The sequence below is a fragment of the Dermacentor albipictus genome, chromosome 3 (assembly GCF_038994185.2).
Source record: "Dermacentor albipictus isolate Rhodes 1998 colony chromosome 3, USDA_Dalb.pri_finalv2, whole genome shotgun sequence".
Taxonomy (NCBI): Eukaryota; Metazoa; Arthropoda; class Arachnida; order Ixodida; family Ixodidae; genus Dermacentor; species Dermacentor albipictus.
The window spans coordinates 156,978,449-157,006,061 of NC_091823.1; the positions used below are offsets into that span (position 1 = coordinate 156,978,449).

At 47.6% G+C, this 27,613-nt stretch overlaps 1 protein-coding gene across 2 annotated transcripts in view; it reads right to left on the reverse strand.

The window, feature by feature from the left end:
* The window catches only part of LOC139057001 (uncharacterized), a 42,808-nt gene that overhangs the window by 210 nt on the left and 14,985 nt on the right, over positions 1 to 27,613 (reverse strand). Inside the window, exon 4 of one of the 2 annotated variants that reach the window (XM_070534805.1) lies at positions 24,015 to 24,407. In XM_070534805.1, coding sequence (XP_070390906.1) covers positions 24,015 to 24,407 — 393 coding nt within the window. Of the gene's footprint in view, positions 1 to 23,901; positions 24,408 to 27,613 lie in introns of those variants that run through there. The other variant, XM_070534804.1, reaches the window with a different exon arrangement.

Here is a 27,613-nt window from a genome sequence, read left to right on the forward strand (position 1 = left end):
ATAGACATGGGGCCGTATAACGTAAAAGTATTCCAATATGTTTTTATTCCAATCTCCTGACGTCAAATTTGCGTAACCGCCGACGCAAGCATCGGGCGGTCACCCGCAGGGTTGTCTGAACAAACCAATCATATGCTCCCCTTGTTTATAGGAGGCCACTTTTGTTTGCTTGAAAAACGAATAACATTGTCTGCAATGAGCGGCTTGTCTTATCTAATTGGCTCACAAGAGGCGAGGAGCATGGTCAAGTGGAGAGGGATTCGATGGGGCCGAGCCACTGCACTGAATATCGATAACCAGATGAAGAGGGTGGTGCCGGCGTCTGCGATTGGTCCACTTTCTCTTGCTCAGCTTGCGGTGGCTCGTCGACAATCGCGGCGGCATGCAACGGACGCTTAAGAATGACGCTAAAACGAATCCTCAGCAAAGAAGAGTTGGCAGAACGAGATCGTAAACGTGCCGAAAGTTCTGGAAAACGTTACACGGCCACGCAAAAAGTTTCATTGCACGCAAATAAACCCATTCTCTCCGGCAGGGACGAGTAGCCAGTGCCGGAGCCATCGGCGGCAGCCATCATTTATTACTTTCGGAACGGGGCAGCCTGCGGCTATTCAGAAGAAAATTCAGTTTTGTTCGGCATATGAATACATCTTTAACGCGTACGCGTTTCTTTGACGCGGTAAGTTTTAGCGGTTTTGTGACGTCGTGTGAGAGGCAGGTGAAATGGACTCATCCCGAAAGCTCTTGTCCAATAGCCGCGGGCTAATGGCAAAAAGGTGTCGAATCAGAATTAACTATTTTGTTTTGTTTTGTCAAATTATGCATAATCAGTGTGTACACGTCATATCAGATGGGGAGCCATTGCGGTTTTCGTGACGTCGCGTGACAGACAGGTGAAGTGGGGGTGGTCCAAAAAAGTTTTTGACCAATGGCGGTGGGCTTATTGCAGAATCGGAATTGAAAAGTTTGGAATAGTTTTACGTTACAGCGCCCAAGCTTTACCAATAAAGATTTACGCTGTGCAATGTGTGCATCACGTCTGCTTTTCATTTCATATAAGTCCGCGTGATCCATCTGCATTTTCTTATTTGTTTAATCTTTCGCAGGAGGGGACATTTTAAAGGTCTCCAATTTATGGTTGCCATATAGACCAGAACACGCCAGTCTCGCACCCAGACTAACCGAACGCATACTCTCGCACCCGGGTTGCCCGGTCGACCGGCGCCGTTTTGTACTGGGCTGCCAAAGTGTGTTCGCCGGCGACCAGTAGACATGGCAAGCGCCAGCTCTAGGGCTCTAAAGTGCGGAAATGTGCCCGTTCACACGGATCCAAAGTAGAAGAAGTCATCTGGGCATCATTGCGTCGTGTTTGGATGCCAAAACAACCAGCGGAAAAGGAGCAGGTTGCTTATCGCTGTTTGCGAAGAGCACAACACACGTAGAGAATCGTGCCGGTGCGGTGTTTTCAGCCTGCGCCGATTTCCATCCGCAACGAAGAATGCCAAGCTGCGCCACCGGTGGATAGCTGCAGTGAATAGGAAGAACTACCAACCCAGTGAAAATGCACGAGTGAGTATTCGATCTGTGTATATTTTGTTGCCACGTTCAACTTTGAGCCCTACAAACGTAATACGTGTAACACGCAGGTTTGCTCCGAGCACTTTCTGGGCAACAATCCTACAGAGCAGAATCCCGCGCCGGTGCTTCGCCTTGGCTATAACAAAAAGGCAAGCCTTTTCGTGTTTTCATTCAGGCAGAGCTCCCGGCGGTTAAGCGGAACAGTTGAGTTTGCGGTTAGCGATACTTGCAGCTGGTGCACGGAATGACCATTAAGCGTGAACGACAAGTTGTAGGCCTTGCTGGTGAGCGTTATTGCTAATGAAAGTAAACCGAAGTCTGCTCGTCACGTAGCATGCGTCCACAAAAACGTAAACGACGACTACTCGTCGCCGAAGGTGTTCTTGCAGCGCACCTAGCTTTACGAGCTGGTGTTGCAGGTGTCATTCGTAACGAATTCATTTGAGCCTCCTGAGCTCTAAACTGCGTGCGGGCTGTTATGCGGGGCAAAGCGCAAAATATTTCCGTTCATATGGCGAGGAAAATAAGGTGCTTAATTATTCTTGTATTTTGTAACAAAATTTTGATCGTTCTCAATAGTTTTTTTTACTGTTTTCTTTTCGAAGGGAGCGCCAACAATCCGATGGCCTCGCACAAGCGAAACAGGTCTGGTACCAGGTAGCTGCAGTTGGTGGGGCTAATTTTTTGGAATGCAGGTGCGGTTGTTGTCTTGTACCAAAGGGGTCCTGATGATGCAGCTTTAAGTAGGGATGATAATTTTACGTGCCCTGTCATGGTTTGTGCAACTGTACAACACCTGCATCTGTCATGCTCTCCCTGTTATACGGGCTTTGACTGCACATGTAGTTGAACATTAACTACTGTAGTACCTCATTTTCCAATGAGTGCAGGTTTAGCATCATATGCTGCTTGTTCGAGTGCTGTAGGCTTTTCTTCTGAATGTTGTACTCTTAAGTGGTTGCACGATACAATTGCCCTGGTGCATTTTCTATTTCATTTTGAGAGGACTTTATATCTTCGCAACAGTGATGGCATGGGAAAGAACTACAGCCCTTCTTACTATAACATCTATTTTGTTTTCAATGTGCAGGTGGTGAAGGGCAGGCGTCTGCTAACAAGGCAGTCAAACGACCTCGCCAGTTGGTTGCCAAACGCGGCCAACCCAGTAGAGACCATGACAAACAAGACCAAACTGAAAGTGCAGATGACAGTGTTCTGCGTGCTTTAATAATATATGGCACCAACACAGTGCTGTAAATTCCTTCACAGGTTACGTGCCAAAAAGCTCACACGTGTTCTAGCATATACCGCGCGGTTTGTACAAACGTAATAGCGTACCTACCCGATGTATTCGCTTCTGCAGTCTGCACAGCACTCAGTGTGGCCATTGCGGACTTGCATGAGGTCTTGAAGTTTGATTGAATCCAGACAGCGAAAATTACAGGTTAGAAAAAACGCGAAACACGCCTTCCGCCCAGCTAAAAAGCCCAAGTTTCGCTTTCGCGCCGGGTCGCATCTCCCGGCGTGGCAGCCCAGGCCTGCTACTTCGCGGCGCTTGGGATAGATGGCGTGACCGGCGCTCATCAATATGGCGGCGCCCTTTGAATTCACGGTGTTCTGGTGTATAGAAGCCGCTAAATAAGTATTGACCCCCTAATATTCCAGCTTTATTAGTTGTGCCATCCTAGCAAATAAATGATGAAGCGGCTCCGACGTTTAACAGTGAAAATTTTAAGGGGTGTGGCCTAATGCTTCTCGTGTTGCGGCGGCATGGTCGGTAATAAATGACGAACAACACCTAGCAACACATCTATAACCTTAAGTTATTCCAAACTGTTCTATCCCAATTCTTCAATCAGCGTCCCATGAATGGTCAAAACATTTTGCCCCCCTCACCTCCACTTCGCCTGCACTCTCACGCGACGTCACAAAAGAAACCGCGAAAACGCCCCATCTGACAGGATGTGCGCACACTGATTATGCATGATTGGATCGAACGAAAGAAAAATAATTATTTCTTATTCAACGCCTTTTTCGCCACAATGCTGTGCCATTGGTCAAACATTCTCGGGAAGCACCCACTTCTGTCCCGCGACATCACAAATCCATGAAAACTCATAGTGTAAAAGTGACATGCATACGTAAAACACGCAATAAGTAATAAGAAATAATATGCCGAACAAAGCTGAATTTTTTGCTGAATATCCGGATGCTGCCCCGTTTCGAAAGGAATAGAAGGTGGCTGCCCATCGATTGCTTTGGCACTATGGCTACTGGGAGCGATCACGCAGCATGATTTGCGTAAAATAAACATTTTTCCGTGGCACTATAATATTACTGAGCTCTTTCGGCATGTATGCGACATCACTCTGCCAGCTATTCTTTGGTGAGGATCCGTTTTGGTGGCATCTTTAACGTTACGTTGAACGCCACTGCGATTTTACACCATTCACTGCAAGCTCATGAGCAAGGGGAAACGGATCAATCACAGACGCCGGCACCACCGTCTTCAGCCAGTTAGCTACTTTCACTGTCCTGTCTCGGCCCTGTCGGATCCTTCTCCACTTGAGCGTCCTTCACGCCTCTTGTCAGCCAATTCGATAAGGTAATGTCCTCAATATAGGCAATGCTATTCGCTTTGAAAGGCAAAAAAGAAGTAATCTCCTATAAACGAGGAGAGCGTTTCATAGGGTGGTGGTGGTGGAAAGCATTTATTAAGAAAGAGAGGTGTGGACTCACGCAGGAGCCCTACATACTAGGTGGAGTCCCTAGTTCGGGACCCCATTGGTCGAAGCCGCCAGCCTGGCCCTCTTGACCAAGGCCTTTTGGGCCTGAAGGTCTGAGCAACCAAGCAGGGCTGCCTCCCAGTCCTCTCGGGTAGGGTTGGGGTGGGGGGTGAGAGCCGAATTTTGCTGGCAGGCCCACACCATGTGATAAGTGTCAGCCACCTCGCCACAGTGTTGGCACCTGCCAGTGATCGCAGGATCAAAATGTTTCATTACTGCCGGGCACAGCATTGTGTTGGTGTATAAGCGAAGGAGAACGCGTTCGTTCGCTTTCTCCAGTCCCTTAGCTGGGGCTGGGTACCGGCGATGGCTATCCTTATAATAGGTATAAATGTCTTTGAAAGTTAAGAGAATTTCGCCTTCTTGTTCCAGGACCTCAGGGGCCAAAGGGGACGCCCGGTAAGTGAGTGCTCGGGCTGCCGCATCAGCAGCTTCATTCCCTTGAAGGCCCTGATGGCCAGGAGTCCAAACTATACAGCGGGTGGTAGGATCGACATCCTTGCTGCAGTTTCTCAGTATTCGCTCGGCCAATAGGGTGACCCAACCAGCCTCGTAATTACGGCACGCGCCACGCGAATCCGTGACGATATATTTAGAATTAGAGTCCGAGGCAGCTAGGGCGAACGCTACCTCCTCTGCTTGTGTTGTACCTGGTGCACGAAAAGTGAGCCCATCCACCTGTGTTCCCTGATGTATGACTGCTGCTGTATACCATCGCCCGTGGCTTGGCCCAGCGACATCTACATAGTAAACTCCATGTTTGTTGCCATAGTGACGCTCCAAAGCTTCCGCCCTAGCTTGGCGGCGTCCAATATGGTCTTCTCTATCCATCTTGGTTGGAAGGGGTCGAACTCGGATGGCGCGTCTCCATAGTTCTGGCACTCTGACTCTTTCTTGTATGTGAAAATTGTGTTGGATGTGTAGCCGAGCCAGAAGTAGTTGGCCCGATCGTGTTTGGGCTAACCTTGTGTATTGATTTGTTAGATGAGCTTCTTTGAGCTCCTGGAAGGTGTTGACCATTCCAAGACCGAGAAATCGTCCGTTGGAAGTGGATACCGGGAGATCAAGAGCCCTTTTCATCATTTTGCGGAGGATAACCTCTACCCTGTCTTCATCGTGCTTCCGCAAGTGGAGGTAGGGTACTGAATACAGGATGCGGCTAGTTACGAAAGCGTGGGCGAGCCGCACCGCATCCTTGCTTCGTAACCCTCCTCTCTTATTGGAGACCCGGCGGATCATTCGACCCACCTGGTCTCCAATCTTCCGGAGCTGTGCAAGTGTTGTGTCGACCTTTCGCTGATGGTGTACGAAGAGTCCCAGAATTCTAATCTCCTTAGACTCGTGGATGGCGCCACTGCCGAGGGATAAGTGGATGTTTGTATTATCCTTAGGGAAAGCCCTAAAGTGAACAAATTCTGACTTTTCTGGTGCACATTGGAGGCCGCAGTGCTCCGCGTAGCGATCTACCACCCGCGCTGCTGCTTGCAGGCTCTCCTCCATGTGCCCTAAGTTGCCTTCGGTGGCCCAGATCGTGATATCATCAGCATACAGCGCATGCCGTATGCCTTCAATATCATTCAACTGTGCCGGAAGGTGCAGCATAGCTAAATTGAAGAGCAGTGGGGACAACACCGCACCTTGTGGCGTGCCCCGCGTGCCCATTTGATAGGGTCCATGTTCGGTGTCTTGAATACGGATTAGTGCAGCCCGATCTGTCAAGAAATCTTTTATGTAATTGAAAGTGTTGCGGCCGCAGTGTGTCTCACTGAGGTGACTCAGTATGACACTGTGTTTAACGTTATCGAAAGCACCCTTCAAGTCCAAGGCTAAGATAACCTTGTCATTATGAGGGTGCTCGATAGGCTGTAATACATCTCTGTTAAGTTGGAGCAGGATATCCTGCGCTGACTTGTGGGGGCGAAAGCCAAACATCGTGTCCGAGAAAGAGTTACGGTGTTCCAAATATTCTGAGAGTCTATCGCGCACCATCGTTTCCATCAGTTTGCCCACACACGATGTGAGCGAGATAGGTCTTAAGTTGTCTATGTTTATTGCCTTGCCTGATTTAGGAATGAATGTAACTAGTGCTGTCTTCCAATCTAAGGGAACCGGCTTTTCCCCTTTCCAAATTGCATTAATGTACTCGAGCAGGGCTTCATATGCTTGGTCAGGGAGGTTGGCTAGCAGTGTGACTGTGACCTTGTCCCTACCTGGCGCCGTGCCCCTGCGCATCTTGGCCAGAGCCGCCTTGAGGTCGTAGAGTTGGAACGGTTGGTCCAACTCCGGATTATCTTTGCCTGCATAAAGATATTCCGTGCCTTTGGAGTCCTGTTTCTGGCACAAGTACTTGTCCCGTAATGTCTCGGCCAGGTGTGTTGTGGTGCCTTTGAAGTTGTGGAGTGCACGTTGTAAATGTCTTTGTGTTTCTCCTCTTGATTGTGAGGGGTCAATCAGATGGCGGAAAAATCTCCATGTGCTCTTACCAGACATTTGTGTGGCTGCTGTGTTGCACCGGTCCACCCAGTTAGTGTCAGACAGGTGAGAGGCATATTCCGCGGCCTTTTGGGTGAGCTCTACAATTCGTCTTTTGAGGGCACGGTTGTGTTTCTGTCTATGCCAGCGTTTGGTAAGACAGCGGCGGGCTTCCCAGAGGTGGAGTAGATGGTTATCCACAGCTGGGCAGTCCTCCGTTGTCTGGATGTGCTTCTCGTATTGTTTGAGGGTTGAGGTGAGTGTTCGTGCCCATGCTTCATATCCATTTTCAAAGAGATCGGTGGCTGGTAAGGACTTGCGGAATGCCTGCCAGTTTGGGAGTCGGGCGTGAGTAAGTGGCCGATTTAGAGGTCGTACATGTATTAATGTGTTAATGATACAATGGTCACTGCCGAGAGTGTCCTCCATGTTGTGCCATTCAATGTTTTGTACGTGTTTGGATAGCGTCAGGTCAGGGCATGTGTCCCTGGTGACGGAATTCCCCATACGCGTAGGTTGTGCCGGGTCGGTTTGCAGAGTGATGCCTAGCATTGAGATAAGCTCCGCTAGCTTACGCCCACGTGCTTCCTCCTTCCTGTAACCCCATAGTTGACTGGGAGCATTGAAATCGCCCACAATCAACAATGGGTCTCGACCCGCTATCTTCAGCGCCCGACTAAAGATGTCAGAGAAATTAACGTGTTTGAGTTTGGGCGGACAATAGATATTAAGAATATGCACTGATGAGTCAGAGCGCCGTAGGGGAAGCACGGTGATCATTGTGTACGAGTAGGCCAGATTAATCTCTAGATCCACTTCCTGTGCCGTGTACGATTTGTGTACAAGAATACAGGTGGATGGGTCTTTCTGGAATGTGTTGTACCCCGACATTTTGGCAGATGCACCAGGTTCTTGCAGAGCTACAATGGCTGCTAGGAATTCAAGAGTTTCGAGGTAGAGGCTGAAGTGTGCTCTTTTATGCCGATCACGGAATCCTCTACAATTCCACTGTATTAATGATAACGGTTCCCGTTTTGGTTTGCGAGGTGACCGATTAATTCCCTGAGCCATGTTGCTGACTCGAGGCTGCTTGGTCTAACCCGCCCACTGCCGCAACTGATCCAGCACTTTGCAAAGCTGCCAGAGGGGAACCATCATTTTCATCGTCATCGACAGACCGAAACATTTTTGATGGGCGGCTCACCTCCTTGACAGGCCCTGCGCGCCTAAACAATTTTGGACTGGCCTGGATCCAGGCCTTGATGTTTTGAGTTACTTGTACAGTCACCTGTTCAGTTATAGTGGCTGCAATTTGTTGCAACCGAGCTTGAATGGTCTCCGCAATCAGAGCGGGAAGCTGCGCCATTTGTTCGGCCATGGTTTGCTCAAGCGCCGTTATGCGGCTTTCCAAGTTAGCGATTACAGGGGAGCGTGACATCGGAGCAAAGCTCGAGCACACAGATGCCGAGTCGTCCCCCTCATCCATTGTACCTGGAACAAGCGGCTCTGCCCTAGCCTTTTCCAGTGCATTGAGTTTAGTTGCTATTTGCGCGTTCTGACTTCTGAGAATTTCTAATTCTTTTCTCAGCTCCAGTACCATGGGGGTGGGGGAGGGTTGAGAGGAAGTAGAGGCAACACCCGCCCAGTTGCTCACCTGGATTGCAGTAGGGTTGTTGCCAAGCGGTGGAAAATCTTCTGCCTTGAAGGCTGGCGGCTTGGCACTGGTCCCGGACTTCACATGTTGGTTCTGAGAAGGTTGATGTCGGTTGGCTTGCCCGGACTTGCCCGTCTTCTTGTTGGCCGGGGTTACGTGGTCCTGCTGGGTGACGTGTCCCTTCTGTCCCGTCTTCAGTGGTTGACCCCGTTCATTTTGGGTAGGCTGTCCCGGTCGCTGTAGCTTCCGAAACTTACCTACACACTCTCTGGAGCCAGTGAGGTGGGCCCCTCCGCAGATCATGCATGTCGGGGTGCACTCGTGTTCTGCCAGGCCTTGGTCCGCAGTTCCAACGTGTTGGCCGCAGTAGCCACACCGTCCTACGACTGGGTGGGGGCAATTGTCCACGCGGTGCCCCATCGTGCCACATATGTAGCAGGCGGGGATCGTCTTTTTGTACTCCCTGACCGGGGTACACTCGCAGTTGTAGTGTATGTAACGTGGTAACCGCCGGCCCACAAAGGTCACCACCGCCACATTGGATGCACCGAGTTTCCGTATGAAGGCAATATCGCCTTCTCGCCATTCAAGCTTAGCCTTTAGCGATGCGGAGGTTTCGTCAGCCCGTACACTGACCACACCTCGGCACACTTCACCATTTAGTTTCACATGGCCCCGAAAGGGGAAGGAGCGTTCACCCACTTTCAAGTCAAATTTCTTGGCAAGTTTGTCCGCTGCTTGCACCACTTGTGTTCCACAGACGATGAGATTTTGGTCCCAGACCGGCCAGACGTTGAGAGCAGCTCCTGCCGCCCCACCCACATAGTGGGCCACTGCCGCTCCCACTTCTCCATGCCGAAAGGCCGTCTTGAGGTCCAGGGTCACACGCGGCTTCAATACCACGATGAGATCCTCCGAATTCATTTTTGCCGTCTGCTTCGGGCGCCAGGTGGTTGCTGTCTTCTTGTTCAGCGGCAGCGCAACGCGAGCATTGCCGGGCTTACCCGGGTGGCTGGGATTCCTATCTGCCGTGTTTGACGTGGGAGACGCAGCTACGGCGTCGCCCTTTGTAGCGGCCTTGTTCTGCTGGCGTCTCCGGCGGAGATTCACCATCATGGAAAGACACTCATCTTCCGTGGGTGGCAGGTCCTCGTCTTGCCCATGAGTCTCGATTTCTGCCCAGGCCATGGTGGTAGGGTCGTATCCAGCCGTCTTGGTGGTCGCCATCGGCCGGTAAGTCCCGGGGAAACCCCGGCGCCGACGGAGTCAATGTTAACCCTCTTGAGGGTTAGCTATCCGCGGCGTGGCGAAAGTAACAAGTTGTCGTAGAATGTCCAAATTTCGGCCCACCTGTACGAGACGGTTGTCGACAGGTTCCTCGTGATGTTGGGGATCCAGTAGCATCAAATTCAGGAGCGTCACATCCGAAGTTCCACGGATCCAGTCAAAAGTTGACGGAGCCGATGCATCGCGCGGCCGATGCGAGACGCCTACGGTGGCGTTCCCCCTTTCATAGGGCTATTCAGAAAACCCTGCGGGTTACAGCGCGATGCTTGCGTCGGTGGTTACGCAAATCTGTCGTCTAGAGATTGGAATAAAAACAGACTGGAATAGTTTTACGCTATAGGGCCCCTGCTTTGGATGCCCGAATCAGTTTCAAAACGTCATTATGTCCAGTCATAAATCAAAAGTAACCGTGTACTCGCCGTGGTGGATATGGCGTTGTGTTGCAAAGCACGTGCCTGCGGAATAAAATCCCTGGCCGCAGCGATGCGAGCATTGTGCAAAGGCTCCCGTGTATCGTGCATTGAGTGCACGTTAAAGAACGAGGGGCCGAATTCGCAAAGCTTGTCGTTCGTAAGCGCTGTTTTAGAGCGCAGCTCTTTGGCGTCCGTTCCTGGGTTTCGCGTCGTCGTCGGCGTTGTCGTCGGCCTCGTAACCAGCTCGCCGACGAATCTGCTCCGCCGCCGCGCATGCGCGCTGTCGGCTCTCCGGGCGAGGGAGGATGATGGAAGGGAGGAGGAGAGACTGTGGAGGAGGGCTGGCTACACAAATGGCTCTTTGGCGTCCGTTCCTGGGTTTCGCGTCGGCTTTGTCGTCGGCCTCGTAACCAGCTCCGCCCCCCTTTCATCCCCCCAGCGCTAGCAGCGACCGACTGATACCGCTTTCGTGAGTCCGCTACCGCACTCACGAAAGACGTCGTGCACTTCCTGCAACTCGCATTAACCGTCCATCGATCCACACCGATGTTAGTAGTGGGGGACTTTAATGTTGACATAAAGACAAACAGCAATTTCCTAACACTTATGCGGGAGAACATCCCGTTCCTCTCGCTCGTAACGCGTCCCACGGCTGTGACAACCTCGCGAGGCACTTGTATAGATCTCGTCTTTGAGAATCAAGCATTGGTGTACCAAGTCGAACATATATCTGTCTATTTCTCCGACCACAAAGCTTCCTTCATGACTGTCAAGAACTGTTAGTGGAGTCTTTGTTAAAGGAATACGTGTGAAAAATAAAAAAAAATTCTGTGATAGCGCATACATGTGTTGCTCGATTTCTTTGCCTCAATCTATCGAAAAGGTGAAACAGCTTATTTGCTGCGCTCAAATTTCGCATTAGGAAGTAACGTAATCGTCGGTAATTTTTTTTTCATGGGCCTATTGCCTTCTTTAATAATATCTCCTACATAGCTACTGGCTGGCCCGTACGCTTTTAGCGTTAGCAGGTTTTGTGGTTATGGGCCCAGAGGTGGTAAAAATTATTTCCTGAGGCACCCACTACTGTGTGCATAGGGAAATTGCAGTTTTCGCAGGTAAATCGTAATGCTTTTTAAGAGTTACCTCACGTAAACTTCACTCGAATAACCAACTTTTTTTTTTGCCTGCACATCGCACTTTTTTGAGCGGCAGGTGGATTAACTATCACAATGAGCGTTGAAAGGTACGAAAATGTCCAAGCTCTGTTTCACGGCTTGCAGTCAGGCATGTCGTATGATTGTCGGAAATGCGGGTTAAGTGATCCCGTTTTCCGCTTTTGAAAGTAAGTTTTCTGGATCATGTATTGCGGATACACCGTGGCCCCGAAGCCCTCACCAGCGTAGGCGGTATGCTGATCTTCCTCCTCTTCACCCGTGCACCATGTCATTGGGGTTGCCCGTTCCTGACACACAACACTGAGTCCTTACACTGTCCGTCCCTCTGCACAGCTAATGGTGCCGACCAGCGATGAACTTTGGCGATGGTACAGTTTGCGTCTGGGTAGCAGCTTGCTTGTGCTCCAGCGACAGCGGCCGGAACCGTCCCATTTATCCACGCTCTTCTACGTACACTAGGGCCCTCAACCTGGCTGGCTTCTCGCGCGCGCACCTTTATTTATCATATATAGTGGTTATCATGACATTCCCATTGCTTCCGTTTGGTTACCAATATTCACCTTCGGACGCCATGTAAAGCAAAGTGTCCCTAAGCGCACCCTCCCAACCTCAGCCAGATTTGTCCCCCTGGCATTGTAGAATTGAAATTCAGCATATCTAACTTGGAGCGTCCTTCAGTGCTATACTACAGGCACCTTTTTCATGTGTAATACTTCTATTATCAATTTTAATTTTATCATGAAATAATTTCTATGTCATGTGCCTCACGTGTCAAACATCTAAAAGTGCTGGCTGGTGCAATTTAAAATTGTAAGGATGTTACGTGGTTTTTCTACTGTGCTAACGGATCCGGTTTGTAAACTAACAATTCGACATGCCATTTTCTTTTTAGTTTTGCGAGTGAGAGCGATATTTCAAGGGCCACATAACGGACAACCACTGTTTGCCAAAGTGGGGGAAGTAGGCTAAGTATGCTATACGCATTAGAATCTGCTACCCGAAATCATGCGCGAAAATAAGCTGCATGAAGGGAAGCATCTTGCGTGATCGAATGGCCTCGTGGCTGCCTATAAATGGCAAAACAGAAGAAATTTACACAAAATTTCAAACCTCTGTGACCCTGAGGAAGCCACAGAAGTTCCAAGGAAGCTTGAAAATCGATCCACGATAGACGTAAGGTACCATAAATCTATAAGGAAATAGAAGGAATGGATGGGAGAAGTTGACAGCTTTAATCAGCGAGCACCATCTACTCAGGTGACCATTTTTCAAAAGGGAATGACTTCAGCTATTTACTTGATGTTGTACGGATAGCAGGTCAACGCATTTTTATAGTTTACTTTTGTTAAATATAAGGTTTTACTTTCTAAAACCATGATCTGTTTATTAGACATGCTGTATTGAGCGATTCCGAATTAATTTGGCCACCTGGGGTTCTTTAACGTGCACCTAAACCCGAGTAAACGGGTGTTTTTGCATTTCGCCCCATCGTAAAGCATGAGGTCGCGGGATTTGCTTAGCAGCGCAACACCAGTAGTTTGTTTTTCATAATGTGATCAGATACTGATAGTTTCGGCTGGCATTGTGCCGGCAGCTCATCGTGGTAATAGCTTCATCAGTGGGAAAGGTGGTGGCGTAGTTCGAAACGACCAACATGGAAAGTCCAGCAGCCAAGTAATGGTTGGCGTTTCGGATGAAGTCAGCTTGCTGGCATCGAGTATTACAGTCGATGAGGTTCATTAAAAGAACATGCAGGCAGCGCTCCACTAGGAAAAAAAAATCGCAGCACCTGTGAGTGCATGTACGAGAAACTTCAAGTCGCGCTTCGTGTTTGCAGAGTTTCTCCGAGAACAGTAACGATTACACAATATATAAGCCGTCAAGTGTTGAAAAGGAACGAAGTGTGTGTTTTGTTCAAACAGCATCTTTTCGCGTTGCTTTGCAAAAGGTACTGCTTCGTCTTTATGCCACTTTTTTACACCGACAATGATGTCAATGTCGTAAATTTCACCCACGTTAACTTCCTGGCCCTGAGGTCAATGTAATGTCCACATTTGGGTGCTTACCTAAAAAGGGTCAGATATGAAGTGTAGGCTGCATTTATAAATACTTCACAGCGGAACATTTCTTATGTCTCGACGAAGTGCTTGAAGAATCAAGTACGCTTCTGAATTTAGTCACCTTTCAGCCCCTACTAGCGAAAACGCGCAATATATATAAGGCTAGTGAAAACGAACCAGCAATGCTTGAAATGGAACATCCGATTTGGGGCCTAACGAGCGAAAGCTGCAACCAAACTAAGAGGGATGCCATAGCTGTGGCCTCCGAATCATGTTTATATCAGGCTCGATTCTTTAACGTGCACCTAAATTGCCCAAAGCACCGACACCTAAAATACACGGGCGTTTGTGCACTTCCTCCTTGTGAATGCGGACACCGCGGCTGGGAATCGAACCAGCAACCTCGTGCTCAAACACAACGTCACAGCTACGCAGTTCTTGCGTTGCCGCTATAAACGCTTGAACTAGTGGCGCCTGTCGCGTAAATTGGGATAATAGTATGTGTACAGTAGATTGAATAAGAAAAATCTTGCTGTTTACATATTAAGTGATTTATTGGGTAGCCATGAAAGAGCATAGACTATGATTGCTCTACAAGTCCCCCGCAAGAACAATGAAGAGTGCTAGGCTACGAAAAAAAAATATTACGAAGGAGTGTATACGTTTCTTCGCTACTTTCACACAGAAAGACCGCGCAGATAGAGGAATTTTTCTTGCTATGACGGCCGCGTTAAGACACTGTAAATGCGAAGTATTCTTTGCTTGGTAGTTTCTGTTCAGACTGTGGTCTGTCGGGCCACGTTTGCAGTTTCTATTACGAAAATAATGGCGTGCTTCGTAGCATGATTTGAAATATGGCCTCACTTGAAACGGAGCATACAGATGGAAGCTCTGTCCGTTACTGGTTAGAGCGTTCGAGTGACGACGTTATTATTATATGCAGTGAACAACTTAAACATATACTTCCAGATGTTTTGCAAATGCAGGTAACATGTTCCATTGTTGCTACTGCCAAATTGCTCGTGCCGGCATAGACCCTGAAATGGATTGCCACGCAGCCCATTGCTATTAGGGCGAAAAACTGGCCGCACACTTGAGCCTAAAAGTGTTGCTTACTTGTATTGAGTTCAATGTTAAATACAGGAATACTCCGCAGTTCTAGGTGCCTGCTCACCACGCAGTTTCCCAGCCTTAACTGGGCTGATATATCTGGGGCACGTTGAATATACAGAGTGTCCCAACTATCATGCACGCGTAAATGGTCCCTAGAGGCACTTTGCGTGTACTCGCGGACTTCTTTCACGGTGGGAAAAACACTTTCCGTGTTGCTCTAAAATTTTCTCATTGACACTTTTCAACAAATATGGTATTTGTCTCATTGACACTTTTAGTCGAATTATGTTATTTGAGAAGTTGATTAATTAGTTAAGAATAAATATGCAATTAGGAGGAATACAACGAAATCTGAGTATCTCCAAGTGACGGCAAACAACGTTACCTTGGTTATGTCCAGCCACGTGATATTTGCATATTTTTAAATGTTGGTGCATCATAGTTGGAACACCCTGTACATGAGCACGTATGAGCACATGAGCACATGAACACCCTGTACATGAGCCCCTGATTATTACTTCAGCCTCTCAAAATTAAGGCAGAAGAACTTTTCTCCAGTATCACTTGACATACCGACGATAATTCGCAGCTCTTTGTCAAACAGTTGGCGCTGAGTCAAATTGTTTTTTTCTTCTCTACTCAAAACCGCGATGAACAAAAGAAGATGTGTGATTTTCAATAGTCTCATCTATCTCTGCCGCTGAAAAAAAGATAGTTTCAATAGTTTCAGTGCAATATACCTATGATAACTGGTATCCTGGAGCAGTTTTTGATCCACGTTCGCTTAAGGCTCATCAGCCCGACACCGATTTCGGTCTGCCCGCTGTCGGCGACAGCGCTTTCTTCCTTCGTGTCGGCGCCTCTGTCACACTGCACCGACGTCGACAATCTGCGGACGGTCGGCGGAGAGCTCGGCGTCGGCACGGTGTGACAGCGGCACCGACACGAAAAAAAAAACGCTGTTGCCGACTGTCGGCAAACCGAAATCGGTGTCGGGTCGGCGTAGTCTGAGTGAGCCTTAAGGCTTATCATATCACCCACGTACGCACCACACTGATGTACGTTGCAGGGAATTGTTACAACCGCGGGAGTTTCTACCGGTTGGCCTGGACTATAAGATAAATGGGCACTGCAAGAACGAGCACTCGGAGAGACTACCATCTGCTTTCAGTTACGATAGTCAAGCAAAAGCACCTGGGATACCGGCATGCAATTCGATAACCACAAATGAAACTCCAGCACACCAGCAAACAAAACTCCAGCAAAGAGAGTCAAAGGAAGGCATGGAAACCGGCGTTTGCCATTCTGATGAAACCTAAAACGTTATCTTGGAGGAGTTTACTTATTTCTGAGAGGGAAACAACAGTAGCGCAAAAAAAATGATGACGAGAGAAGTAAAGCGACAGTCCTGTGTACTCGTTCTCAGGCTGCTGTTTTTTCCGCCTTGCTCAAGAAAATCCATCAGAATGTATGCACTCACACTTTTCACACAACGCGCCCTGCCACAGGTGTCCCGCTGGGGCCGATCGCTTTGAACGCACGAGCGCTTACAATTAACGCTTTGAAGTTACCGCTCATGAAAATGAAACTACGCCTATATGGTTATGTATCCGCTGGGGGGGGGGGGGGGGGGGGGTTTGCCGCAAACGCGTCCAAAGTTTGAAGCAGGGGTGCTATGCAGGATGCCCCGAGTTTCTCGTTCACCCGAGTTTTGCCCGAGTTTGCTCGACGGCAGTCAGTGAACGGAGATAGCGCGCAACGGGCCGAAGGTGCAGGCAAAAAATATGTAGACAGAAAGTCGCGTATGACAACATGAGCGCACCCTGCGCGGCACGCTGCTTCCACGTTTCAAGCGCAGAAGGCTGCACAACGAAACGCGCCAGCGCCGCGTATTGTTATCAACGGATTATCGCAACTTAGCGATACCGTGACTGCCCCGCTGTCTGTCAGCACACTTGCCGTGAGCCGTTTGCCACGCCTTTCCCGGGCGCGTCAAGGGCGTGCCTCATCTTTCGGGCGCTATCTATCTATCCTCCATCGAATGCGAACGGGGTACATGCGGCGCATTCTTGCACCTACACTTTCACTCAAACGAATACGTTAAAATGCGACAAATAAAATAACGCACATTTTTATTTCTTTAGGTATCTGTTTTTCGTTTTCAATGCTAGAAATTTGTGATGATAAACGGAGATCGAGCAAATTATTAAATTTTGCACATCTTGCCGTGAGTGGCGACAGGGAGGCGAAAGCTTAGAAGCGGTACATTGAAACGGGTCGCACGCACGAGGGCGTTCATACGGTGATAAGTCGCCTAGGGGCGCTGCAGTGCTATTCTCAATAAAGTCGGTCATGATCCATGGAGGGTCATGGCCACTCTTTCTCTATTAGGGGAATAGAAACGCAGCGCCGCGGTACGGCTGTTCATCGCAGGCGCTTCACTAGGCTATTAAGGCCCCCGCTTTACCAACTAAAAGCGACACAACAGCTGTCGCTGTAAAATGGCGGTATGTTATTTTAGAGTGCGTAGTGTCGCAGTTCAGTGAAAATGTACCAGTTTATCTTTGTGCGCGAAGCCTTTGCGATACATTGCGAAACGTGCGTGCTTCCCCAGCGACAGAATTCATCGCTTGTCATCGCTTGCCCAGTGAAGGCGCCTCTGAGCGCACGTACGCAGTATATGAGTGTGTTGTGCAGTCGAAGGTGCTTGCGGATTACCTCTGCTGGAGCCAGCAGCGATCGCAGATGGATATCGTAACGACACCGCAGCACTCGCATTTTGGCAGGTGAGGACTCTTGTGTGCAGTTATGAAATCAGATTTCGAACGGAGAGATGTGTTGGAACTGTTGAGTGCGCAGTGCTTGTGATGAAGAAATGTCATTGCACTGGGCCTAGAAGAGCGAGCGATTCTCGGACGCTGATCGTGTTTACGACGTTGTGGCTCCGTTTCATCACCGATGACAGAGCAGCTATCTGAAACGACTGCTGCAATAAGCCCTCCTCAGCATCGTCGTCCCCCTCGACGCCTTGCAAGCACCTACAGTGACGTGCCGATAATTATTTACTGTGCGCTACGCGCCGCAATGCAGGCAATGAAACCGTGTTGTGCGGCCATCTCAGCCCGAGAAGATGTGTGCCAGCGACAGTCAACGCTTTGTTTTCGATAGTGGTGCTCAGTACATCACCGATGACAGTGCGTTGTGCGTGTTTTATGTCGGCGGTCAAGATTGTTGATGCCTCTCAGCTCGACACCGCGTCGCTGTTGCCGGCAGATAAGTTGGGCGTGGCCCAACTGTAGTGGGTGCGCGCGCAATAGTTACATGCCTCGCGCGGGGCGTGACCTCTGGTTTTGATTGACAGGCGAACTCGTGCTAAACTCGTACATCGCGAAACCCCCTCCGAGTTCAACTCGGGAACATGGCGGCGGCAGCAGCAGCGGCAGCGGCATTGCATCCAGCGGCAGTAAGCGTCAGTATGACCGTCCGGACCCGTTCACCTGCATGACCGGCGGGGAGTTTCAGCGTCATTTTCGCCTGTCGAAGACATCAGTGTGCTGGCTGTGTGACGAGCGAGGCGAAGACTCTCGTCTGCGGTGACAGCGTGGCGGGCTTCATTCGCTCACCGTCTTAGAGCAAGTCATCTGTGCCCTCCGTTTCTACGGGACTGGGAGTTTTCAGGGAAGCGTCGGCGCCGAGCGTTACATCGGACGCCATCAAACTACTGTTAGCCACTGTGTCAGAGATGTGTATGACGCGCTTATCGATGCGGCAGTGCGTAAGCGGTGGCTAGCTTTCCAGAATACTGCGGCGGAGCGGGCATATATAAAAGAATGCTTCCCACTTCGTGGGAACATTACGAACGTAGTCGGGTGTGTCGACGGAACGTACGTAGGAATTAAGGCGCCTTCAATGTCAGCGTTACTGTGATTAACAGACTTTTTCGCTGGTTGATCACTTTTTGTCGATTGTTCTATTTATCTGTCAGGGTGCCTTCCAAATGGCTCACTTTCTTGGGAAAGGGGTTAAGTATAAATAGATAAATGGATATCACTAATTGTGTGAAGTAACCTATGAATCCTAATCTCATAAAGAACTTGGGGTTCTTCATTGGTGAAGTTACTAAGTATGCACAATGCTGAATTTTGGTCATGCGTAATCTATCGGCCGCACTATGAAACAGCGAGGCATTGCACAATTTGTTGCAGCGCGAGATGTGGATGTTGCGCCAAGCCGGTTGTGCCTATGCATTTGTGGCGAAATGAAAATGCATTGAGAATCTTAGTGTGTTGGCTTGCATGAAGAAAATACTTCAGATTGTTTGCTCTGTTCACTGTCGATGCATGTGCCAGAGGTTCAGTGCATCTTCTTTTTTTTTGGGGGGGGGGCGGCGTTATTTTGGATGGATAAATTGTATATTTTCGTCTCATAATGGGGCTCTAATTCTTAAGCATTAGAACAATGCACATCCGATACTCTGCAGAACTCTCTGTACGTGAAGATGTCATGAACCACGAAGGCATTATTACATATCGGGAGAAATGTGGTGCAGATGCCAATGAAAAGTGGGTCTTTAACCTACCATGATAAAAATAAAACTTGCAGAGCAAATAGACCATTTGTACAGCTTTAGAGCAATGATTACACAAAACGTGATATGCTCAAAAGAGTAAACCCTTGCCGCAATGCCAGAGTAGGCTGATCGAGATGCAGCATATATTGGCATTGAATATGTCTCGTAACCGTTATTTTTATTATAAGCCCTCGCTCTCACACCTTTCCCTCCGGCACTCCCTTTACCGAAACATGGCACTGTCTTTCCATTGGTGTCATGATGATAATGGTAACGGCGGCAGCAAGGCTCGTTAATGCTTGCCTCTTTGATTCCTGTGAGTTTAGTGGTAAAGAATATGGCACGTTCATACATACAGCTGTGCTGCAAAATTTAACATTTGTGATTTTTTGGAGAACTAATTTGTGTTGGGAAATTTCAAAGATGTGCACCATTGTGGCCTAATAACTAGAGCATTGGTGAGGTTGAAGACGGTGTATTGGTATAGAAGCTTGAAGTTTAATTGCACAACAATTCGACGGGGCACAAAGAGAAATACACACAGCAGAATGCTTTGCTGTGTGTGTTACACTCCTTTGTGTGCCGTTGAATTGTTGTGCGATCCAACTTAAAATAGAGCATTGGGCTTCTTTTGTGCAGGACCGAGGAAGTGTGAGCTATTCGACAACATGCCAGTGCCTAGCCACACACTTATGGAAGTCGGAAGGTTTGCAAACAAAGCTTTGCTTTCAAATCCACCTGCTCATGTAATACAAGCGCTGATTGAAAGAACCATCACACAAAAATAATGGTGAAATCAATGGCCTGTGAAAAGTGTAATTTGTATATAGATACTGTTGACATAATAGGTGCCATACCGGTGCCATAATAGGTGCCATACCGGCCTCAAAATTGTACTGGACAGAGCAGTTTGTTTCCTATGTGAAGCTCGACCTCCCATTACATGCTGTGCAAATAACCAAGCTCAGTTTGTTTTGACGTGCTACACAACATTCAGTGTAATCTGTTTTTGATTCTAAAGAAGTGCCAAACACCACCTCTTTTTCAAGGACGTCATGGGAATATTTGGCGAGACCTTTTTCAGCCCCTCATAATGGAAGTGTGGCCAGCCAGCTTTGCTTGGATGCCTTTATAGATTTCTGCTCCTGATCATTGTGTGCTATCAAATTGCAGAAGCCTATGCAACTGGTGCAAGGCATTACGTGTTTCTATAGTCGGATACAACTTTAGGAGGCTGCGGAATCTGCACTTTAAGGCAGGCGAACACAAGCCTGCACCAATGGGCACGCACTCGAGACTGATATCGTGCCGCCAGACAGACTAATATTGCTCGTTGGAGAGGGACTATTTCTTTAGACGTGTAGGCAATCGGCTGCTGCGCTTTGGTCATCTGGGTGGGGCCTCTCCTGTCTTCTGAAGTTTTATCCGACTGTAAAGGATGCTGCTTTTCATACAACACAAAAGGACAAAGTGTACAATTATTTGGCCTATGAAATGGATACATCAGAAGTGTGCTATGCAAGGGCTTAAGATGTGTGAAATATGGTACATGCAATTATAAGACAATGTTAAAGAATATGTGGTATCGAACATGCATGTAATTTGTAAATGCATGGCACATTTGAATTGGGGAGTGTTGCAGTCATATGCACAGTCTATAGGTGATAGCATTATTAAGCTCCTGCTGTTTCCTTTCTTCATTGTGAATTACACACACCGTTCATCTTGTGGCTAATGAACACGCACTGTATTCTTGCACATAGAAAGAACAAACAGCATGATGACGTGTATGCTGCATTAGTGTATTTTTTATTTACATGGTCCAAGAGTGGCACAGGTTGTCTTACGTTTTTGCCTATTTTGAAGGGACACAAAGTGCATGTTATAAGTCTCCTAATATGCACAGCACAATGTTTACTGCAATAATTTTATTCATGTTCCTGAATAATAAACAAAATATTAAACTGAAAGCTCCTTTATAAGGTGCCTTCTGTGGCCTCGACAGGAGAGCAGTGAGGGCACCGATACTACTGTTGCGGAGCAGCCCTCTGGACCTTTGCCACACTCTCAAGAGCACGTGCCTGGCGCTCGCCTACTGCCACCAGGCGGTTGAGTGGCTCCAGCAGCAGAATGTTTTGCTGCAAAAAAGTGTATTGGAATGAATCAGCCACGTACAAACCATTATTTACAAAGAAAAATGCTCGTTGCACTATTAGTACCAAGTGCCCTTAAATGTGGAAGCCTCTAGTGTAGTATGCATAGTAAAACAATGCGTTGGGACAACATTGCTTTATTTTTCAAAACTGGGGTTTTCTTTTTCAGAGCCAATTGTCATGTTGATTAGTGTGCCAGCAGCTGAGGTGGCCCTGCACCTTCACGAGTCTCTACTGTCAGCACCACAAACCTATTTTTGTTCGCTGCAAAACAAATGCCTCACCCTACAATCCCGTCTTATACGAGCTGATTGCATCCTATGCCTACAAACATCATATTCTTGTCCCATTACGCAATTTTCTACCATCCTTGGCTGTAGTTCTCTCTCCTTGACATTCATTCTGTAATGCTTATGTAATCACCTGATATGAATTGGCAACAAGTGATCGAATACGTGCATGGCCTGCCTGCCGATTCCTTTCTTTTTTAATCTCAACTAGCATATCAGTTGCCACGGTTTACTACGCCACTGTCTTCCTGCCTTAATGCTATCTGCAACAATTTTTGTTACTTCGCTTTCTACACAGTCCTTGACATCTCAAGTTTCTTTGTTAACCTCCAGGTTTATGTCCCATATTGCATAACCGGTGGAATGCAATGATTCTAGACTTTTTTCAAGGATATCGGTAACGTGGCGATCACGATTCGGTAATGCCTTCCATGTGCTGTTCAACCCATGAAATTTTTGTATAAGTTTCCTGCTTTATATCAGTACTTGCTATTGATATTTCACTTGGATAAAGATACTCTTCCATAAATTTTCTAGCTTAATGTCACTCATGAATTTCTGTTGCCTTACCAAGTTAGTGGAGGTTACCTTCATCTATTCCATATTTTCGCGGGCCCACTTGCACGTAAAAGCACGAACACTCATTGGTTCTCACTGCCTTCTTTAAACTGCTGGACATTCAGTTCGTTACTACGAAAGTGACTTAATCCGTGCACTCTTATTATGCTAAATATGAAACAGTAGAAATATACTTATCTGCAGTTTGTCGAAGTCTCCTTCACTGTGTTGGTAGCGAGATCCATCGTCGGTACCACCTCGTCGCTTCGTAGCTATATAGGATGTCTACCTTTTGCCCACACAATGTAATGTTCGTGACGCTCGCAGTCACGCAGAGTGGAGGAACTCGGCGCACTCGCAGAAGCAGCACCGGACAAGTTGTTTCTTCAGCACTTCGCCGTGAACAGTAGGTGCGCGTTGCGATCTGTAAAATCGCCGAAGCTATTGGCAGTCTTACCGGGTGCACGGGAAGATTGCCCACGGAGGAACAGAACTATCCAAGAAATAGTGGCCTTCGTCGAGCCTGATCACTACGTCGCGCACTGCAAGCTCGTTGTACGGGTTTGTTTACACTGGGCCTCCCTGATGCTTAGCCGCCATGCTTGCCCGGTGAATGGATGTGATGACGCCACTACAGCGCTCCCTCGTGGTATAATGCGAAGCGTACTAAATTACAAATTAGTCTAAGACGCATTCAGTGCACATCTCGTAAGCTTCAAAATGCTTCTAAACCACGTTAAAGTAACTAATAATATTGTACTAAATGCATTTGTTTCACAACTTGCTTCTGCATGTAATGCACTCGGTGGAACGACAAACAAGTGAAAGAAGGCACGACCATGCACCGACGGTATGATCACGTGAGCCCCAGTTTGTCGACCGCCCAGAAGGCAACGCCCAAGAAATGATAGCCAGCCAGAGTGAATCTAGATAAACCAATGAAACTGGAGGCTTGTCGAAAGATAAACTGTGTCTCGGTACCATTCGTGCTTTCATTTTGGGGTGTCGCCAGAGCTCGTGAAGATCCCGAGTTTCGCCAAACTCGGCGCATCCTGCATAGCGCCCCAGCAATGCGGTTTGTTTGGTGCAAAATTCAAGACTATTTCACTTCATCGTGGTAGACCCCCTACGAGGCAATGGTGAAATATTTTGCCCAAGCGCAAAAATTTTGATCAACCATACATGACATAAATTTCATAATTTCATTTGTTCTGGCTACGTACTACCGAATTCGAAATTTCTTCTGCAAACTATCCCCAATATACTCTTTAACTTGACACACGTTTGATTTTCATTACCCAGTGGTTTTCAAAATTGTGCTCGTGAATGCTCCATAAACAGATGTCCAAAAAGCAGCGTTGATAAACATGTGAAGTGCTAAAACTCTAGTTAGCCTATGGGTTGCACTAACTTTAATGGTCCTTCACCCTTCGCAGGCAAAGCTTTAGCGATAGCATAGTTGTCAACGCAGGAAGGTGGGCTTGGTAATTTCTGCAGCATGTATTTATATTATCGCCACAAGATTGCGGAAAACACGCACAGAAAACACGGAAATATAAAGAAAGGGCGAATTGATGTATACAGCACTAGCTAGTTACGCCTTTACAGTTCCTTTCTTTGTGTGCATGTTTTCTTGCGTTCTGCGCTGGAAATATGAGCACAAGGTTTAGCGCCAGAAGCCTCCTATTCGTGAGCGATTGCCTCCAAATACACGCTCCCAGCGGTGTAATACCGTAACCCACCGTCATCGTGAAAGCGTCTTCCCGTTTCCGCTTCACCAAATGCCGCCACAATCATTAGCACGGAGAACATAATCAAGCGTCGGATAACGCCAGGAGTATTTCACCTTGTACGCGTTCACGCAAAGGCCAGGGACGATACAAAACGACTCAGAACAGCACTGACCACCTTGGCGCTGTACATTTCGCTCTGTCGGTGCGCCCGCCCGCCGAAGGCGAAGCTCGCGTCCTCCAGGCTGTCGCTGCCGGCGACCAGTTGGGTGAGCGACGCCGCGTCAGTGGGGCGCAGCGTGAACCCCTGCAAGTCCAAGCGAGCGATTGCGACGGTCGCCGGCAGTGCCTCGAACACGAGGCTGGCATCGTGCTTGCGCTTGCATTGGCTGCAGCACAGGCTCAGCTCCCTCAGCGCCGAGGCCCGGCTCAGCCAATCTTTGAAGCGAGGGCCGTGTCCGAGCGAGATTAACCTGCAGTCTGCACTGAGGCAGGCGATGGTCGCGTTTGCTTCCAGGGCTCCCAGCAACGCTTCGCCGCCGTCCAGCCTCGACTTTCCGTAGTCCATCTGAGTAAAAAGAAAGTTAACAAATAAAAACTCCAACAGCAGTTGTTGAAACACGCGTATGCTTTAGGCCTGCCAAACAAGCGGCGAATTATGGACTCGCACTGGGAGAACAGTTTATTTTATTAAAATTGATTTTCCTAGAAGAATTACCAGTGGGAACTATCGTGATAGTGTGTGCGGGAGCTGCAAGCATGATGGTTCGGACAACGCGGCGAGGTTGCAGTGCGCAGCCAGCAGAGGTGCTTGAATTTCGTCGATCTCTCGTCAAACGTGTTTTAAATATTTATTTAGTTCAACAAAATATTTTGTTGCGACAATTATCATGAAGTACGCATACGAGTAGGAACACATTGCTTTCGTCCGTTTAGAAAAATATGACTGCTTACAAATTCAGTGAGGTGTAGCATAATAACGCTTAAATAAGCTCTACAGCCACAAGCACGAAGATTAGCCAAATCCACACACGTTGCCCTGGTAGAAATCGCAACGGCCACTCGCTAATTTTCTTTTGGAAACTCTGGTAGAATGTTTTGTCGTAGAGAAAGCTTGCGAAGCCGATATAAGTGCACATTTAGAGCAGCAGCGGACACACTGACAAATCGGCTGTGCTACATTCATGACTGCGAGAAAAAGCCCTCTGGCACGGTAAATGTTCTACTCCCCGTTGCGCCTTCGGAAACACTGCAGAAAATTTACCCGCGGGAAAAACTTCTTCATTTAGTTCCCACGCATAAAAAAGTTATTTGGTGTTCCGGATATTCCATTAGCAAGTTTTTAAAGCTACACATAAAATTGGAGAAAATGTCCTAGCTTTCTTGAGCGCATATTAACGAAAGCGCGATATAATTTCTGATGTGTATATTCTACATAACACAACTGGCAAACTAAATATGATCTCGGAAAAGATTGTAGGCGTTGTCATGCTAGCATATGCGGTGTAATTTGTGTCCTTATAGAAAGATTAAAACTCGTTCCATATTCGTACCGTTCCCGGTCTCTGATGACATCGCGTGATGTGGTCCTTTAAAAGAGCCACTTAAGAATTTCTATGTTGATTTATTGGAGTAATCCCAGCAGGAAGCTTTTAAAGAATATTCGCTTCAGTAATTTTAGGGCAATCTGATGGGTAAACTTTGTACAGCTTACTGTATAATTACTGTAAATTAACAACCTAATTGGGCCATCAGGGCTGACTATAGAAATGAATAGAACACTTCGAAAATGCGGGGTATTGAGTTTTCACCCTTTTACTCAATAGGTGTCCACTAAACATTGAATTGGAAAACAAAATTTCGCATAATTGACAGCTGCGCGAGACCTGAGTAGTCAAGGGCGCTATAACGTAGGGGTATTCCAAGCTTTTCTATTCCAATTCTGCAATCAGCCCTCCACGATTGGTCAAAAACTTTTTTGGACCACCCCCACTTCGCCTGTCTGTCACGCGACGTCACGAGAACCGTGATAGCTCCCCATCTGATATGACGCATACATACTGATTATGCATCATTGGACCGAAAAAAAAATAGTTATTTCTGATTCGACGCCTTTTAGCCATTAACCCTCGGCTATTGGTCAAAAGTTTTCGGCCTGCACTCACTTCACCTGCCTGTCACGCGACGTCACACAACCGCGAAAACACACCGCGTCGAAGTCACGTGTACGCGTTAAAGATGCATTAATTTGCCGAACAAAACTCAATTTTTTAATGGATAGACGCAGGCTGCGCCGTTCCGAAAGGAATAAAAAATGGCTGCCGTCCATCGCTCAGGCACTGGCTAGTCGCGCCTGCCGAGAGCATGGGTTTATTTGCGCACAATAAACCTTTCTGCGTGGCAGTGTAACGCTTGCAAGCAATTTCGACACATTTATAACCTTGTTCTGCAAACGCTTCTTCGCTAAGAATACGTTTTAGTGATATCCTTAACCTTACGTTGCATGCCGCCGCGATTTTCGACCAGCCACTTCAAGCCAAAGTAAAGGAAACCGGACCAATCGTAGACGTCGGCACCACCCTCTTCATCCGGTTATCAATTTTCGGTGCACTGGCTCGGCCCCATCGAATCTATATCCGCTTGAGTGGGCTCCTCGCCTATTGTCAGCCAATTAGATAAGACAAGCCGCTCAGTGCAGGCAACGTTATTCGTTTTTAAAGCAAACAAAAGTGACCTCCTATAAACGAGGAGAGCGTTTTATTCGTCTGTTCACACAACCCTGGGGGTCACCGTCCGACGCTTGCGTCAGTGGTTGCGCAAATCTGACATCAGGAGATTTGAATAAAAACATATTGAAATAGTTTTACCTTATAAGGCTCCAAATGACAAAAGTATAGATACATATTTCATAGAAAGGTGACGTATATGCGGACATCACATACTATAATTGAACTCTTTATAGTGTGCTGTTATCGAATATTAGAGTAGAACAAACAAGGTAAAGGCAAGTGTGTCTGTGTTCGTCTGCTTTTCTAATGTTATCGTCTTCTTTACGCTACATTGTACTATAAAAAATCATGTTTTTGCAAGACCGAGATGGAGGTGCAAGATCGTTTCGATTTATAAAGAGATGTATCGGTGCGTGGTGACAAATTAGTTCAGGCTAATGTGCTTAATATCTCGACATGCATTACTTGTTTGCACCTATGCAAAACACTATACGTGGCCGAAATATGTTGGTCACGCATAACCAAGTGCCGAAATTTTAAAGGTGCGCATTTCTGCTGTCATCTGAGGCGTTCATTGTGGTCTAAATGCTTAAAATCTTTAGAGAGGCAGCTCTGCCGACATTAGTCGCGTACAAGTCTGCAAATCACGCGTGCGTAATTCGCTAGTAACAAGATCACACATCCTTGCGGCTGCGCTGATAGTAGGAAAAGAATGCCAGACCCTGAATCCGCAATTTCACGCTGTGACGAATGCACTGTATTTCGGAGCAGAAGGTCTAACCCTGGTGCAACAATATTTAAAATAACTCCATGTCACGAGACCTCTTATTGCACTGTTATTATACCAGGATTAAGTCCGGGCTTAGCACCGCTTGTCAGAGTTCTTTGCAATATGACGTGCAATGCATGTGACATATATGCACCTTGTACGTGTATGTATACCTGACTTAACTCAATCTCTGTCCTCTGCTTTAACTCTTTCTTTTTTTCATCAGTGCGCAGTGTAACAGGAAGGAGACATATTAGTTGCTCCGACCAACTTCTC